This window comes from Caretta caretta, chromosome 3 (genome assembly GCF_965140235.1).
Source record: "Caretta caretta isolate rCarCar2 chromosome 3, rCarCar1.hap1, whole genome shotgun sequence".
In the NCBI taxonomy this organism is placed as follows: domain Eukaryota; kingdom Metazoa; phylum Chordata; order Testudines; family Cheloniidae; genus Caretta; species Caretta caretta.
The window spans coordinates 69,944,136-69,962,822 of record NC_134208.1 but is presented as its reverse complement, the minus strand read 5'-3'; the positions used below and the strand labels follow the sequence as shown (position 1 = coordinate 69,962,822).

General features: G+C 39.1%; 2 protein-coding genes across 11 annotated transcripts in view; one reads left to right on the top strand and one right to left on the bottom strand.

Annotated features, from left to right (window-relative positions):
* The window catches only part of LYRM2 (LYR motif containing 2), a 55,364-nt gene extending 48,765 nt beyond the window's left edge, over positions 1 to 6,599 (top strand). Inside the window, exon 4 of the transcript XR_007355897.2 lies at positions 6,349 to 6,599. The gene's annotated coding sequence lies outside the window, so the exon portion shown is untranslated. The remainder of the gene's footprint in view (positions 1 to 6,348) is intronic.
* The window catches only part of ANKRD6 (ankyrin repeat domain 6), a 165,567-nt gene that overhangs the window by 36,579 nt on the left and 110,301 nt on the right, over positions 1 to 18,687 (bottom strand). For 5 of the 10 annotated variants that reach the window (XM_075126573.1, XM_048845018.2, XM_048845023.2 and 2 more), the window contains one exon: positions 12,624 to 12,892. In XM_075126573.1, the coding sequence (XP_074982674.1) occupies positions 12,624 to 12,743 (120 nt within the window). In that variant the 5' untranslated portion in view covers positions 12,744 to 12,892. Of the gene's footprint in view, positions 1 to 899; positions 999 to 2,682; positions 2,904 to 3,182; positions 3,991 to 12,623; positions 12,893 to 13,102; positions 13,475 to 15,334; positions 15,353 to 16,292; positions 16,311 to 18,687 lie in introns of those variants that run through there. The other 5 variants (XM_075126572.1, XM_075126575.1, XM_075126576.1 and 2 more) reach the window with 5 other exon arrangements.

Below are 18,687 nucleotides of genomic sequence, written 5' to 3'. Positions count from 1 at the left end.
CAGACGTCCAAACAACACAGTTCCCTTAAAGTAATCCAGCCTCAGACTTCCATCCAGATACCAACGTCAAATATGATGATGTCTGAAAATTTTATTTCATCATATAAAAGAAAAGGTTCTACCAATCCCAAAGGATCGGACACATTACCTCCCAGGTTAATGAATGTTTCAGATCTTACTCAAATACACGCTATAGCCAATTCTTATTAACTAAACTAAAATTTATTAAAAAACAAAAGAGAGTATGGTTAAAAGATCAATATACATACAGACATGAATTCAGTTCTTAAGATTCAGATTCATAGCAGAGATGGTGAGCTTTGTAGTTACAAAGAGTTCTTTTAGCAATAGTTCATAGGTTATAGTCCAATGTCCAAATATCATATTCAGGGTGTACCATCATAACTGGGACCTCAGTCTTGTGACTCAAAACTACCCTGATGAAGCCTAAGCAGATCTGAGATGACAGAATCAGGACCCAAGGATCTTTTATACAATGTCATGTCTTTTGAAAAGTTGGGAGTTGAAAAGGTAATTAGCATGACTTTGAAGGAGGTCCATCTCCATTATTTAGCTACAGAATTAACATAAGGCAATTTGCTTGTTCCTCCACAATTCACAGATTATTTGCTATCACGATGGATTTGATTTAAATCAAATTGATTTAAATCATGATTTAACTCATTAGTCAGGAAGACTCGATTTAATCATGGATTTCTACATGAAAGTGCATTCTTGTTGGTTGTTATAACCTTAATACATATTCTTCACAACTCAGAGATAGATGTAGGTTTCATTTTTAGAAGGTACACACTATACATTTTTTAATTTTGAAAACTTTTCAGATTAGTTTTACAGCTATATCAGAAAATGAATGATTCTTTGGTTATTTCATTTACCAAAGGTAATTGAAGCAGATATTTATGAAGTCATCTGGAGGTGAACTATCTCCAATTCAACAGGTTAATCAGTAATATTTGGAGGATTTTCTTGCCACGCTGTAATAGAAAAGAACATCATCAGACAGACATTTAAATTGTTTTATTTAACTAAAACAACAACGTTATGTATTCTGGATTTTTTTTTCAATAACAAACAATATTTTAACAAAACAAGCATATGAATTCTTGAATTTAGTTAAACATTCAAGTTTTTAAAATCAGGTTTGTTTTTGTTCAAATTGTTTTTAACAAATAGTTAAATGAAATATTTTTAAAAAAAATTAAATCAACTATGTGAGCCAGGTCAACATGAGAAACTTAAAATATTGACTTCTGCAACTAACTCGGTCATCTTCACCTTCATTTTCCTGTTTCTTCATAATCTGGAAAAGAAAAAGCAGCATTCCTGCTTTTTCAGGTCCCAAACGATTTCTCAATTTGGAATGAATTAGTCCAAAGGAAGAAAATATTCTTTTTACACCGGCAGAAGAAGCTACTGCTGTTAAAAGTGAGATTATCACTTCAACAGTCTCTGAATCCAAGTGCTTAAGTGACTTCCACCAAGTCACTGGTGTGACTTTCTTTAAAACATCATCAGCAAACATAGATTTCTTGAATGGTTCACCCTTAGCTCTGAAGTTTATTATAGTTGGCATTCTGGAGGGATGATTGCTGGATGTCCATGTCATAGCCAACTCCTTGTCTTCAGCAGTTAAGGTTTAACCCTGTTACTGAGTATTGAGAGTATTTGCAAGAAAATGAGTTGGAGATAGTGCTCGTCCCATTCGTTTTTTAAATGCTTGTAATTTAACTCTGTCCTTGCATATTTCTCTTTTTAGATCTCACTCAGTGCCTTCCAAATTTCAACAGCGTCAGCAATAAAACAGCGATTTCCCTGCATTTTGTTCAAGGCTACAGAAATAGGCTTCAGGGGACTCAGCATGTGTTCAACATGTCTCTTAAGCCCAATGTTGAGAACCCTGGCTGTGACAGTGCCATCTATTTTTCAGGATTTTGTTCACAAACTGTCATCAGATTAGGCCAGTTCTTGATCTAGTGCTCAGAACAGTCCACTGCTGAGTTCCATCTCACGTCTTCTGGGAGAGTTAGCTTGGTTCCTCCCACTTTTTTCAGAGCAGCTGCTGAAAAGTGGTTGTTATGGAAGTATTTTGCAATTTCAACAACATTCGCCTTTATTTCTGGAACACTGAAGTCTTTGGCTAGGAGGTGCATCAAATGAGCACTGCAACCGTATGTTATTAGCTTGGCAATGTCTTCACTCTCTTCTAAATAATTTCTTCACATCGTGGATACATTTGCAGCATTGTCTGACCAAGCTGTGTACTAGACATTTGAACTTTTTTTCACAGTTTGTTATAGCTTTTACTGCTACTTTTTGTAAGTGCTCTGCTGTGTGTGAATTTCCTGATCTATAAATTGTTTCTGTAAGGAAGACATTCCCTTCTTCTGTTGTCACACAAGCACATACAACAGGATCATTGTGGAGACTGCTCCACCCATCAAGACTCGGGTTTACAATTTCACCCTCTAGACCTTTTGCAACACTGCTCAATTTCTCTTTCATACACTTTATCCAGCAATTTGCCTGAGACATTTGTTCCATTGGGTGACTGTATCCTGGTCTTAATGACTGAACCATGTTAATGAAGTGTGGGTTCTCAATCAAATGAAAAGGAGAGTTTGTTCCATAAACAAACTGGGTAATTTTTTCATCAATTACCTTTTTTTGTCATCTGCTGGTTCTTATCACAAACTTATCTATGGTTGTTTCTGAATGATGGAGGGTTTTTTTCTTTTTGCTACAGGTGATATACTGTGGCTATGTGACATACATGATGTGACTGAAACACTATCATTGGCAGATAACTCTGAAACTATAGAAAACAATGGTCATCTTGAAGGTGGATAGTCTTCAGAATTGTATGTTGCGGATGGTTTCTCCTAAACAAAATAAGTCAATGCAGTTATTTATTAATACCATACTGCTCATTTAGTATTACTCATTGCATTCATTGACACTCAATACTACTTTAAAGGTGAAATTATAAAAGGAAGATCTGCTTATTTCAGCTATTTATTTTTTATCACAACTGCATCTAAACAGATAGTACCATAGAGTAACAACTATATTTTTTGCTCAAACATGAGAATTCAAGAATAGCCCAGAAGGAAGACAGGCAGTCCTTAAGGATAAATTATGAAATAAAAAAGTTTACCAACCTGAAGATCCTGCATATTCTGACACGTTCCTTTCATCATCTTCAAGGCAGCATCCTCCTGAGAAGGAACACTTCTCATGATGTTGTTTCATTTGGGTAACCAGGCCTTGCATTTCTTTGCTGCACTGTTTGCATTTTGCATGCATGCCTGTCTTATCCACAGGTAGAGGAACTTCATTAAAATATTCCCGAACTGGGTCTCTTTTACAGCCTGCTGGCATTATAGGTTTTCCCTTCTAGTGAGAGGATGGTATGGTAGATCTCAAATCAATGAAGGCTACCCTCAGAAAGACCTCAAGACTTCTGGAATATGCTGCTCAAACAGTTTCCCTTTTGTTTCTACTGCCTGTCCCTCACTTCTCACATTTATCTCCAGACTTCTTCTCCTTGTCCAGATCTCTTCCGCCCCCAACAATCTTCTATTCATTGAACTTTTTGAAACTTTGCACTTTTAGAAAGAGATAAGGGATTGACTTTGTGTACACAAATTTGCAGAGGAACAATAGGTTTGAGGTCTGTTATTTCTCACCTCTATATATTATTTATTTATTGAAAAACATTTTTGCTGTTAACAAGCATTTTATCTCTGGAGACACAAATCCACACTTTGAGAACTGCAAAACTAAGCATCTCTCATGGTATCTTCCAGACTGAGCACTGAGTCCCATTGGGTAGATAGAAAGATGAACTTAAATAATCTATACAGTAGCCCCTGGAACCCCATCAGATTGGGTCCCTAATCCATGAACTATTGTAACTCATTTACAAAATTTTTTTTAAACATTACATGAATATATTGTCTCATACTATGGAATTAGAATTTATAATCCCTATTCCATAATGAGATATCTTTGAGCTATAATGTATCTTAATTAAAACTATCTTTAGGATTGTTTTTTTTTTCATAAAAATGCTTTTTGAGGAAAAAACCTATTTAAATAAAAAAATTGATTATATCCACCCTGTTTGCTATACATTTCAAAGAGAGATGAATACTGAGATATCCCGTGTTTACAATTCATTTAAATGATAGGATGTTCTTTTGACCTCTGAATTATCAGAATTACAGCATATACAGGGACTGTTGATTATATTGTCGGACCCTACTCATATATATGTAAATACACAAAAACACAATCATTACCTCCTCACATGTCTTTTGAGGGTTATTTATTTAGCGGGATGCTTAACCCTTTCTAGTCATGCATCACAGCATGACAAACAACTACTCTTTTTTTGCAATACAACCAGTGAAAACAAGCCACCTCAAAAGTTTAGAAGTACATCTCCCTGATGTCATGTCTCAGCTAACGCTGGGCCTCATCCTCCAAACACTTATTACACAGCATAGTCCCAACTATTGTGATTAGTCACACTGGCATAAAAAAGAATATTTCCGTGACTTCAATGGGCTCACAGTCATAGGAACTACACTTAATAGTTAGAATTTGCAGAATTGTAAACTGTAAACTCTCAGAGTTAGCAGTATGTCTCTCCTCTTTCTGAGGAGCATCCAAGTTACCCATGACACCAGCTACAAATGCTAAATAGTAATTATTACTATTAATAAAAGTAAAAAAAATGTTAGAACAGCATTAAGGTTGCTATGGAAAGCACTCAAGTCAGAAAATGCCAACGTTAGGGTTGACTGCATATCCTTCCCTTTGCCCTAGGTGCACATTCACTACGACACATTCTTTAATTACAAGACAATATATTATTATTTCTGCCAGTTCACTGTCTCATTCAGTGAGCAGGTCACATGGTGCTCCACAGAGGGGAGAGCTGTTCAATATTTATTTGTATCCTCAGTGTTCAATAAGGAAAGGTCATCTCATGCACTGTACAAGACAGGCTGTCTCTAGACACCTACACAGCCAAGCTTCCTTCACTACACAATGTCCATCCAAAGCTGAACATAGTTGCAAACAAAAAAGGCCTTTGAAAGTGATACTCTAGCTGTTGCTCCATGCGGCAGCTATAACAGCAGCAATCATAAGTGGACACAGAACACTAATTAAATCATAGCAAGAATTAAATATACTTACAGAATTCACTCATGCCTAATCAAAGAGAAATAAAACTTCAATTTAAAACATTCATCCATTAGTAACTTTCCCAAAAGAAAGTTGTGTCACAAACTGAGAAAAAGGCAGGAAATTTAAAATGAAGGTGAATACTACTCCCTAACTCTGGGGAGAAAAGGCAGAATATAGTATCATTTAAGAGTTTAACTGAGCAGGGTTGGGGTTTTTTTTTCAATTTTGGCAGCCAATTATTTTTAAATGACCCAGTCTATTGGATCAAACAGCCCACATTTTCAGATTGATGGATTTATTTTTTAAACTCAAAAAGTAGCTCATGAAAAGACTGAAGGTCCTGAAGGCTGAAGTCTTGTATTTATTCCCAGAGCAGGTGACGCACACTCAGTGGCATTCCCCATGCTGCCACACAAATATACCTAAACCCGTCCTACAGGGGCGATGGAGTTGGATTGCTGAGCAAGGAAACTGCCTGCTGCTGTTTGTTTCTATTGTGTTCAAGGAATCAGGGCTTTGTGTACATTTTTGTAGATACACAGGATTGAATTACAGAAGTACCTGACTTGCATCATCAGTTTCTCCTGCTAACAGAAACAACCCGTCACGGCCCAGAATATTGGCTAATCACTCAGGCCAAAAAGGGCAACAATACAAATAGAATCTTATGAGGGTCAAGGGGAAAGAATTGTCATGAAGTAAGTGCTGGCTGGGACCAGGGGTGGGGCTATTGATGTGTACCTGTAAAAGAGGGGTATTTTTGTTCCCTTATGAACTCAGAGACTGTTTGAACTATTGATTCCTAGCTCTACCCTGTTCCAGCCGGTTCTCTGATTTTTGCTCTGTGGTAGCAGCTCACCATTTGTGGTGACTGCTCCTTTGCAGGATTAGCATAATTGGTATGTGTACTTCCCAGCAGCACAATAATAATTGTAATGTAAAGTGGGAATGGTAGTGACACACTTCACTCCATATTCTTTATGAAAATATACTTATGATATGAATATGACATAACTGAGATATATTTTATGCAAGATGGCTCATGTGAGATATCATTGGAAAGGTTATGATTTACTGAATGTGATTATCCAATCTGTATTCCTTTATCATTTCTGTATCTGAAATTAGGAATACTGACTATGTATCTGTATTTCAACTATGCTGCTTTGGGTGATGCCCACTGCTAACACTTCAAGTACTACAATGGAAAAGCCAGACAGGGCGGCTGGCCCATCAGCGAGGACAATGGACTGTGAAAAGGCTTGGCCTTCCTGCCAATGCTCCATACTGCCACTGACTCATGGATGCTGTGACACTACTAGGTCAGGTGGTCTTGTCACCTGATACTAAACATTACCTAGGACTTCTTGTAACTTTCCACTGGAAGGGAAGGGGGGGGGGTCAAGTTTGGGAAACAAATCCTATTTAACGGGGGAGGGGGAATAAGGCAAAGGGAGCTCCTCCTCTTCATGGCCTGTCTGCCCAAGAAGAGAGACTGCTAAAGCAACCTGAAGGGAAGGCAAGGGGGGAGTCCAGACTGAGATAGGTGTCCAGTCTGAAAATATAACTGGAACTCTGAACCACAGAAACTTTGCAACCTGCCTAAAATAATATTTAGGATAAGAAATTACATTTTGTAAGCTGTTTCTTAAGTATATTGAGCTTAGCTTGCGGATTTTGCTTTAGTTGGTCAGTAATCTGCTTTGTTCTGTCTATTATCTCTTATATTCACTTTTGTAGTTAATAAAATTTGTTTTGTTTATTATCAGAACCAGTTTCTGTAATTTCTAATGGGGGGGGGGGGGGGGCTGCAAGAAGTTGTGCATATCTCCTTCCACACTGAGGGAGGGGGCAAATTTATAAAACCTTTTGGTTTGTACCCCTTAAAGGGAATGGACAGCAGGGTGTTGGGGCAAGCCCCTGAGGCTGAATCATTCCAAAGCAGATCTCTGTTTCTCTGTGCAGCTGGGTGTGGCCCTGCCTGTGTGCTTGGTTGGAAAAGGCTTGTGAGCCTCACCCAGCAAGGCCAGGTAAAGGGGACCCAGGCTGGCAGAACAGTCTGACTCAATTAAATCCCAGCACATGAGGTGACACCCCAAAGGGCCCAAACCCATTACAGGTAGGTTTTACAATTTAATAATTACTGCACAATAGCTGCAGAAATATCCAAACCATGGCACTTGGAAAGCACCATTTACAGTGCTTCAGTGAAGAGCCAGAGTAACAGGTAATGAAGCCCAGGGAAGTAGAAAAAGGGGAGGAACATATGGCTCAGGGCTGTCCTATTATATTTTAAATATAAAACCTGAAAAGATTCTGAGTGCCCTCAACTCTTATTGACTTCAGTGGAGGTGCTGTATGCATGCAACTCCTATGGACTTCAATGGAAGTTGACAGTCTCAGCTGAACACAATTACTAATCTGACTAAAACAAACAATAAAAAAATCTTTGAGCAAACACTGAAGTGGGCATTTCAGCGTTAATGAAAATTATATTGAATTTTCTTTCTTTAGTTTTATTCATACTATGCAAACATCTAGCCAATGCAAACAGCACTTTACATATAGACATAGCAGTCTAAACTAAAACAGCATTTTGCAATAAAACTCTTGTTTATTGAAGCAGCGATGAACACATCATGTGACCTTTCATTTTTAGGATAAGAGAATTGGATTGGATTGCCAGCATTTTAAATGACTTGGTTTTGAAAGGTAAACAAGTCTCACTTTTACTTGACTGGTGCCCAATAAATCAACTGAGGATAAAGAACTATAAAGAATTTCTAGACAAATAGCTTGCTCTAGAGCCCAGCTACTTCAGGCATGCATAGTTCTGTATAGTGTTTTGTGAAGCCAGCTACACTTCCCAGCACACATTTGCAATCGATTTGGTGTCCTAAAGTACAACAGAACTTTTCCTTTTCCTCCAAACTGAGGGTCTGCTTCTGCACTTCTTACTCCAAGAAAACTCTTGTTGACTTCAAGAGGAATTTTTCCTGGGTAAGAGGACAAGATCAGGGCCCCTGATTGTAATTTCCTTTAAGGGTAAATCTTATAGAATGTAATGTCAACTCTGACAGCAAAAACTGACAAATGTAAATCATAGAATCATAGAATATAAGGGTTGGAAGGGACCCCAGAAGGCCATCTAGTCCAACCCCCTGCTCGAAGCAGGACCAATTCCCAGTTAAATCATCCCAGCCAGGGCTTTGTCAAGCCTGACCTTAAAAACCTCTAAGGAAGGAGATTCTACCACCTCCCTAGGTAACGCATTCCCGTGTTTTACCACCCTCTTAGTGAAAAAGTTTTTCCTAATATCCAATCTAAACCTCCCCCACTGCAACTTGAGACCATTACTCCTCATTCTGTCATCTGTTACCATTGAGAACAGTCTAGAGCCATCCTCTTTGGAACCCCCTTTCAGGTAGTTGAAAGCAGCTATCAAATCCCCCCTCATTCTTCTCTTCTGCAGGCTAAACAATCCCAGCTCCCTCAGCCTCTCCTCATAACTCATGTGTTCCAGACCCCTAATCATTTTTGTTGCCCTTCGCTGGACTCTCTCCAATTTATCCACATCCTTCTTGAAGTGTGGGGCCCAAAACTGGACACAGTACTCCAGATGAGGCCTCACCAATGTCGAATAGAGGGGAACGATCATGTCCCTCGATCTGCTCGCTATGCCCCTACTTATACATCCCAAAATGCCATTGGCCTTCTTGGCAACAAGGGCACACTGCTGACTCATATCCAGCTTCTCGTCCACTGTCACCCCTAGGTCCTTTTCCGCAGAACTGCTGCCTAGCCATTCGGTCCCTAGTCTGTAGCTGTGCATTGGGTTCTTCCGTCCTAAGTGCAGGACCCTGCACTTATCCTTATTGAACCTCATCAGATTTCTTTTGGCCCAATCCTCCAATTTGTCTAGGTCCTTCTGTATCCTATCCCTCCCCTCCAGCGTATCTACTACTCCTCCCAGTTTAGTATCATCCGCAAATTTGCTGAGAGTGCAATCCACACCATCCTCCAGATCATTTATGAAGATATAAGATATAAAGATATATCTTGATATCATATATCATATATATATGAAGATATAAATAAAAGATGTAGAGTACAGATCAGGCATAAAATACAGATCTGAATAAACAGATCTTTATTTATGGTTAGTTTTGTAAAGACTTTTCTGTTAGGGAGGAAGAAGAGAGAATCTGTGTTTCAGTCATACTAGAACAATCAGCTATTAAATTTTATTATTTTTATTACGCAGGTTTGAAAAATTTAAATCAGTAATAGTCATGGAGTGATGTGCCACTTGGGATAAACAGTAAGCACCAACTAAAGTTCACATTGTAACTCATGCCATGTGAAACTCACCATGCTTCATAATTTGTTATGAACTCCAAACTCATACTAAGTTCACAGAAAAGTTCACAGACCTTTCTTGTGAACCTGGGCTGATATAGAAGTTTGCACCTTGGGATAGTTTTGTTGCAAAATCAACAGTTCGTGGTTGACTGACTTTTGCTTTGAGATTGTTGGCCCATTCAAATGTGGAAAACAAATAAAATGGGGAGGATATGAAGCCACATGGATCTAAAATATATATGATCCTCTGCAAATGAAATTTGCTGAATTTTACTTAGCTCTAGAATCAACCTGAACTTGTACTCCAAAACAAATTGAATTTTTTTGGTGGACTGAGACATCCAACAGATTTTATCACCATCATGAACATTCAGTAATAAATCAAACATATATTCAGGGTCAGGTCATAATTTGCACTTCCATTGCACTCATTGTAACAAACGGAAGTTGTCAATAATTCAAAGTTAGACTATATCGGTACCAAGTCATTATCTACTGATCTCACATTAGAACCATAGTTTACATTAACTAATTTGATGGAGTAGTTAAATCAGCTCCATGGTTACACTGGAATCTATAATGCAGAGCACTGGATTTTTCAGTTGACACTATGTGGAACCTGCATTCAAAATTATAGTGGGGATGAGAGTGTGTAGTGTGCCTGCTGTTCCTTTAATACTTTCCTTACCATCAGGGCACACTACAGATCCAAAGTTGAGTCCTCTTATTAAAAATCCCACCACCATTCAAATATCTTTCTTTAGACAGATCATGACAAGCAGAGATGCTTGGACAACAGAGTCAAAGGAAGAATTTTACTACAGCTTTTTACATTTGTTATGACTATGGCCTATGCACTGAGTGTCACCATATCAACAAGAGGCCATCTGGTTGTGGTCAATAAACAGGAAAAAACCCTGTAAAACTGATTTTCCCACAGGGCACTCTGGCTTTAAAAATAAATAACTATGATCCAAACACGGCAAAGGGAGCATCTCAAAAAGCAGGTGTCATTGATAGATCATTCCAATCCATTTCTGCACCTTATCTAATGTATTCACATTTTCTGTTTAAAACCTACCGACAGCCCTTAGAGCTGTGTTGTGGAGGCTAATATTCACAGTCAAATTTTGTGTTCTCAATTGATCCATGAACGTAATTAAAACTAAATATGCCTCTGGGCAGCATTTTGCCAAATACTAAGCTTTTCCCAGATCTGATAGACCTTGCAGGTCTAACCTCACCCACTTCCACCTCCCCAACTAATTTGTATAGTTTTAAAATTCTGTAGCAGACCACAGACCAGCCTTTCCATCTCTCACTCTGTCACATTCTCTCTCCCACCCACCCACTCCCTCTCTCTCCCTCTCTCATGGCTCCTGCCTTACACGCAGTCCTGCAACATCCTAACTAGCTTTGTGAATAGGCAGTAGAAAGCTAGGGGCAAGCCTCATTAGCAAGCAAAGCAGGTTCCAGTGACAACCAACTGTATGCAAAATTAGTTGCTGGGGTGGGAGATGCAGTCAGCTCCTTCACAGGCAGCCACTGACCTATTCAAATAAAACATCTCCTCACACATCACTAAGTGTGAGGTAAAAACCCCTGAAGGGCTGGTTGTATGTCTTCTCTTCAGCTCCTAGAAATGTTTTTCTTTTAAATGTTAATGACACTTTTTCACAGAGAATCTTGGCTTGTGATTTATATGGTGACCACTAGGAAACTTCAGAGGAGGATGGGAGTACTCCAAGTTTTTGGGGAACAGCCGTGTTAGTCTGTATTCACAAAAAGAAAAGGAGTACTTGTGGCACCTTAGAGACTAACCAATTTATTTGAGCATGAGCTTTCGTGATGAAGTGAGCTGTAGCTCACGAAAGCTCATGCTCAAATAAATTGGTTAGTCTCTAAGGTGCCACAAGTACTCCTTTTCTTTTCTCCAAGTTTTTGTGGTTTAAAATAAAATAAAAAAAGAGGGAGCGAGGGAGAAAACACCATTTTCCATTCGTATTCCTCTCACATTCAGATTTGATTAACAAATATTGAGAAAAATCATTTCAGGCCTATTTGTGTTCAGATTCAAACTCTTCTATATTTAGCTCTCAGACTGAGCAATTTTTCATAGGTCACCTGCACTATTTGCAAATATTATTTATAACATGGTTAGAGCTGGCAGTCGGTTCATTTCAATTGCATTCTTTTTTAAATCTCATTATAAGTGTTGTTATAAGTCCTTTGATACAATGGGCCAAATCCTGACTTTCCAACCCTGGAATAGAAAATGAAGTTTATAATCCTCAACCTTGGAATTGCACTGAGATTGCACATTAAGTGCAGCCAGAGTTTAGCCCATACTATCAAAGGACCTTTCTCTTAAGGAACAGTACATGATTACAGCTCAGGTACCTTTATCTTACAAGAATAGGTAGCTTTTATTCCTTCCTCTCTGAAGGATACCCTGAACTTTTTGCAGAGCCTCAAGATTTCCCTTCCCCACCAATTTTCTCCTCTATGGTGATGAATTTTAAAAGCAAAAAGAAAAGGAGGACTTGTGGCACCTTAGAGACTAACAACTTTATTTGAGCATAAGCTTTTGTGAGCTACAGCTCACTTCATCGGATGCTTAGCTCACAACAGCTTCTGCTCAAATAAAGTTGTTAGTCTCTAAGTTGCCACAAGTCCTCCTTTTCTTTCTGCGGCTACTCTGAAACCTGTCATTATTTAAAAGCATGTTCATTCCTCAAAAGTCAAAGCACATTTTAAAAATGTCATTGCACAGGCATCCAGCACAGCACATTTTTCAAGGTCCAGTATGCAGTGATGCTCTGTATTTTCCCCTTCTTGGAAGCAGAGAAGGAAAATAAATGTATTATTTCATGTTAATGCTGGCTAATAAATGCAGATTTAAAGAAAAATCAAAACACTTCTAATCCCCCCCCCCCCCGCATATGTTTAAATTTGTAAAGTAACAAGAACATTATCACAGACAATGGTTTCGGAGTTACACTAGTTCCCAAGGAATTTGTAAAGAGTTTTTCTCTTGTTACCTTGGTAACTGCTACCTTGGCACCCTTGTTGATAAGCTGCACCACATTATCCACTTGGCCTTTGTACGCAGCTATGAGAAGGCGTTCTGAAAGCACGGCGACCGCATCCTGCTGGCTCATGAATTAGGAGAGAAAGGTTTCCAGGGCAAGCAGTGGACAAGTCCCTTCAGTCCAAAACGAAAGCTTCAGATCAGTCCAAACATTTCATGCAGAGGCAAAAAAGGACCCCAGCTCGCTGGATGGGGAAATTACTATTCCATCTTCTGGACCTAGTGATTAGAAAACAAAACTGCCATCAGCAACATTTTACAAACTGAAACACTACAGCCACTCATCACCGAACCTCTGAAATGCTCTTGAATTTTCTTCAGATCAGAGAGCTACGGAAAAAACGATCGCGCATCCTACCGGTGTAACTTGCATTTCTACATGCGACATACAGGATTTGGATACAAAACACTTTAATTGTATCCTCCCACCTTCCCTCTTGTTTCCGCTTCAACCACATTGGCATCAAGGCTACAGATAGAATTATGGTCTCATATAGGTACCATCTTCATACCACAGTGAGGCTAGAAAGAATCCAGAGACAATGCACTGTAGAGAATGCATCCTTTTTTAAAGTACTCCAGGGAGGTTATTTGTGAGTCAGATCTTCCCCAGCATTCCCACTCATTCACAAAAGTACTCTGTCTACTGCCTCCTTGATTGACATGCTCACTTTGTTTCTCATAATTTAACCACAAAGTATATTTAAATAAATTCTCCCCTGAAAATTTCTTCCATCTCCAAATTCATCAAGTGTTACACATATCGTAAATTTGCCTTTGCCCAGAATTCCTTGCACTCATCTATCTGTCCACACTTGCAGCCATTGCTAACACAGCGTGCAGCACTGTGCAGATCCTAAGGCAGACAAAGAGCACCGGCACAGAAGTTAGACAGCCAACAATGAAGTATATTCAGGACCTCTCATTCAAATTCAAAACTCACAGAATCCATAGGGCTATTTAAAGCCAATACCAGGTGTAGTGTGTATTTCAAATCTTTTTGTTTTTAGGTTACAAGGGAGGAGGATAATAATTCAGTTAACTGAAAAGCATGTCTCTTACAAAGAACCACAGGCTATTCATCGGGAGCAAAGACAGAGTCGTAATAACGCAAGCTACTGAAATAGAAACCACCAGTCTCTAAGTGTATGGCTAACTTTCTGTCAGGCAGCTAGCACATCCACATAAACATAATTTGCACGCCTTATAATCGGCAGTCTTAATACTCAAAACCATATTCCACTGCGTTTCCCTAATGCTGGGGAGAGTCCACAGTCACATGGGTAACCTAGGGCCCTATTGCAAGACAAAATATGCCAGTTTTCATTAATATCACAAACTAATATCTAGGGTCAAAGTACTGTAAATTTTATTATTCATAAGCCAGAAACTTCTCCTTAGATAGAAGACTTTTACAAAATTATTGTTTATAGAAGTCTAGTTGGGGCGGGTGGTGGTGGTGCGGATAGAACTTCACAGAACATAGGTAAGACAGCTCCACACCTCAAGGAAATTATAGTCTATCTTGGACAGACACAATACAAGCCAGGAAGGGATCAGGCATTTAGCTGGTCAGCCGAGATTGGGAAAAGGTGACAACTGGGGGCAGTAAAGGAAGATTATAGCTGCAGCTTTTTTTAATAGACTGGAGAGGTAAAAGGCCCAAAAGGCCAGAAAGTGGGAGATTACAGCAGTCAAGACAAGAGATAACTTAGGTGTGGTTTAGGGTTTTAGGTTGTTGAAATGAAGGAGGAATAGATTTTAGCAATATCAAGAAGGGGGATGGTGGAGCGGTATCCACAGTGAATCAGTTGAAAGGCAGGTAGACATGCAAGATTAGACAGAGTTCGAGAGGTCAGAAATGAAGCGGCACAGTTGATTTGCAAGATGTCATCATAAAGGTGGTAGCACAAACTGTGGGAGCAGCTGAGATTAGCAAGGGGCAGAGCATACAAAAATGTGCAGTGGGGAAACCTACCTATCCCCGTGGAGTCTGGGTAACTAAAGGTGGAAGTCATGCAAATGGTTGTAATAAATAGGCTGGTCTATAAGATCTATCAAATTTATATCTTACCCCCAAGTATTTGCTTTTCAAAGCTTAAACAAGATGAACCAGCCAGAGCTGTAGCTGTATTGTTAATAACATGTCATTGATGCTTCCACGTTCCTTCATTACTGTTTCTCCTCATTCCCTGTCCTTCATGACCACCTATTTGCTTGCTTGTTAGAATTCCCCCTCAGTTTTACAGTCACTTATTTGTTCCTATCTTTACCTCTAATTTGGCTGCTCATGCGTTTGAGAAAGTTGCACATGTACAACTGTAACTGGTTTTGATCATCTTAAAATATTTATGGCCAGACAATTTATTTTTTCTCCTTTCATAAAAATCAGTGACATCAGTGAGATTTTGAGAGTTTTACAGTGAATCTCTAAGGAAGGCACAATGTGAACATTTTCCCGACAGATGTTTCAAAGGAGATTTACAAAGAAATTCCATGTAGGCATTATGCAAGCTTTAACCACACAGTTAGAAGCCATAGAAATGTTCACAAACACTCAAATGATTTGTGGCTCAGCAGACACTTAGCACCATCACTTAGTGCAAAGGATCTCACGTTAGTTACCCTACTAGCAAGTAAAACATGAGAGATTGTACTCACTTTTTGGTCTTAGGGTTTTTTCTTATCTTGCTCTCTTTTCTGATTACTGTAGTAAATTCTTTCTGGAAGACACCATTAGCCTTCTCAGCTTGTCATGCTCTGTGATTCTGAAGTGATTTACAGTTTTAGCACTGCTGCTATATTGCATTTTCCTTCTTTCCTCTTCCACTGATTGAATCACGTATAAAAGCATATTAAGGAATGGATCCAGCCATTAATTTTTATGTCTTTCTACTGTGCTATTTACATCTCCTAAAGTCATCCTCTCATCTTCCTCCTTTTCAGAAATGTATTGACCTATGAGCTGCATTCCCATGTTCAGACCCTTTATATTTCTTTAGCTGCTATGGACTGCGGATTACTCACAATTCAGAAAAGTATGTTTGATGTAAATAAAGCTTGGATGATCAAGAGACCAACTTTTTGTCTCTCCTGAGGAGAGTCAAAAGAAGCAAAAAGATGGTGAGAAAGGGAAGGGGAACAACCCTCTTATACTTACTCTGACAAGTGACCCTTTCCCAGTGCAACAGATACATGGAAACTCCACCTCAACAAATCCACCCCAGCTGGGAGTTACTGCACTAGGGCAGGGAGACATCAGTATATGCCCCTCCCAGTAATATTTAACTCTCTGTCCACCTCTTTAAAATGTTCATATATGCTGTAAATAGAAAGACAACTGCCTAAGTGCTACACTAAAACCCATTATATGCTGTGTTCTCACTCTCAAATTGTGCACAAAGAATTCTGCAATGTGGTTTGTGCTTCATACCAATTCCCTGGTGTCAGTGACCAGGCTCCGAACAGTGCTTCCTCATTAAAGAACTGAAGCATGAAATAATTCAAACTTATTGCATCACAAGCTAAAGAAAGTATATGAGAACTTATTTTGGTTTTACATATTTTACATTCAGATTCGTCCTCGCTGCATCATTGTATCTAGTATCAGAATACTTACCTTGGGAAGGTAAGCAAAGCAATACCCACTTTTTGCATCAAAGAAAGCCTGCCAGATGTGATGACCACAGATCCAGTAATAACATAGCTCCATAGAGTACTCAGTTCTGAGAACAGTCTTTCCCCTCAGCATCCCTCTCGTCACTGCAGCATCAAAGACGACGGTCCTACTAACATCATGAATTAGTAATTCAGACCCGTAGCAATGACTCAGTGCTATGAATCTTGACAAGGTCTGATATTGATATCCGCAACATGTCCTCAGATTCTACCAAATGGATGACTCAGTCAGTACTGAATGTGCCTTAGGACATTTTTGTATCTGGAAGTGACAAAACAAGGTGCATGGTTGCTCAGTGACAAAGTCAGAAAGCTCTTTGGATTCTGTTTCTCCTATACATAGCCCAAAGAACTGACAAAAATATAGGTTTCTCTGAACCTGTATAGGCCCTCCTCTGTGATCATTACTAGACTAGTTGGTCAGTAACATTACCTACACAAAGACTCAAGTAGCAAAAGGCATAAGAATGATTATTTTAAAAAAATAGGCCAAATAAGTTTGGAAATTTGTAGAAATATCAAATCTCAGGGATGTTCAAAGGCCTGAAGGGAACTGGTGATGACATCATTCCATACATACAGCTCACTATCGTGGCACTTCCAGGACATATTGCAAAGATAAACCATTGCTTGATTAATGCTGTTCTAATGTCACCCTAGAGAAGAAGAATCTTTTAGTAGCAATATTGTTCGTAAGAAAATGACAAAAATCACAGGATTTCCTTGCTTTACATTCAGTAGATTATTGAAAAGCTTCCAAAGGAATCAACATATATAAATCCATCAAATATATAAACCCCACAAACACTAAATAAAACAACAAAATAGAAAGGATATAACACATGACAACAGGTCATTAATAACGGCGGTCAAGTTAAGTTGCTGTCTAGATAAAAGAAAAATTGCATCTCTAACAAGGAATTTCCGTCGTGCCCATCACCATGATATCAAGGCACATATACTATAAATAAAGAATCACAATTTTTTTTTCCTGCAATGAACAATCTCCATTCCTCACCTGCCCACCAAAAATGTTCCCAAGTCTTTCAAGAAAAACACCCATCACAACTTCTTGCTATACAGTATAATGAACAAAAAAAGGAGGATTTTAATGCTGCTTTACGTGCAAATCACTACATAACCCAAATTATGGACTCACTACTGACACTTCCATAATAAAGACCATGCATTTTGCAGCAATATTTTACATTATTAATATTTAATAATCATAATTAGCTCTTAAATGACACTTTACATGCTCATATTGCAATTCTCTTCTTTTGCTCCAATCACTTTCAGTGCAGCATGTTTCCTTTCCTATTAATATGCACATCAGCGCATTAAAATCTGTACAAAGGTCTCTCTACTCGCTCTCTCACTGTAAATGATTTGATCATATTTTGAACAAAGGATGCAACATAAATAATATTTTGCATTCTGCATATTTATCTGCTACGAAGAATTTGATTTTTTCCCAGCTTACTCATGGGCCGTTCACTCCCCGGTCTCCTGGATGCAGGTATAGCTTTTCAGAGGAGCCAACTTTCTAATTTCCCCAGGGGGTACTCCACCCCTGCTCTGCTCCAAGCCCCACCCCACTACCCCCTTTCCCCCAAGGCCCCACCTCTACCCCGCTTCTTCCCCCAAGTGTGCCCTGCCCTTGCTCTGTCCCCTCCGCCCCCAGCACCTCCTGCCCCGCCGCCCCCAGCACAGCTGATCCGTGGCAGGCAGGAGGAGCTGGGAAGGAGGGAAGGAGCTGATCGGCAGGGCCCACTGGCTGGCGGGAGGCGCTGGGGGAAGGTGGAGGAGCTGATCAGCGTGGCCACTGGTGGGTGCTGAGCATCCACTGTTTTTTTCCTATGGGTGCTACAGTCCCAGAGCACTCACGGAGTCAGTGCCTATGTGGCTTTTATTTCTTTCTAACAACCATCAAACTTTTGATATTTTAAGGATTCTCCAGGATGTCACATCTTTTCTTCCTTTAACTGCTCTTTTCAGATTCTCAAATGTCTCCAATACAAACTGATCCTGAATGCGTTTTGCAAAAAAAGAGAATACTCTTTCCAAAGGAGGACTTGGTCAACAAAAAGTACTATAATGGAAAAATCAAAGTGTAGCAGTGCTATCTGGAAAAAGGCGAAGTGATATGAATTATGGGACAATATACATTTGATTCATATTTTTCTTCACAAGTAGATATATTAATATAATTTATTTGCAGCACACTTCTTACATTGGTGAACATTTTTAAACTAAAGAAAGATGGTGACTAATAAAAATGATTACTCTGGAAAACTAGAGTATTGATCTTATAGCTATTTTCCTCTGTTGTATAA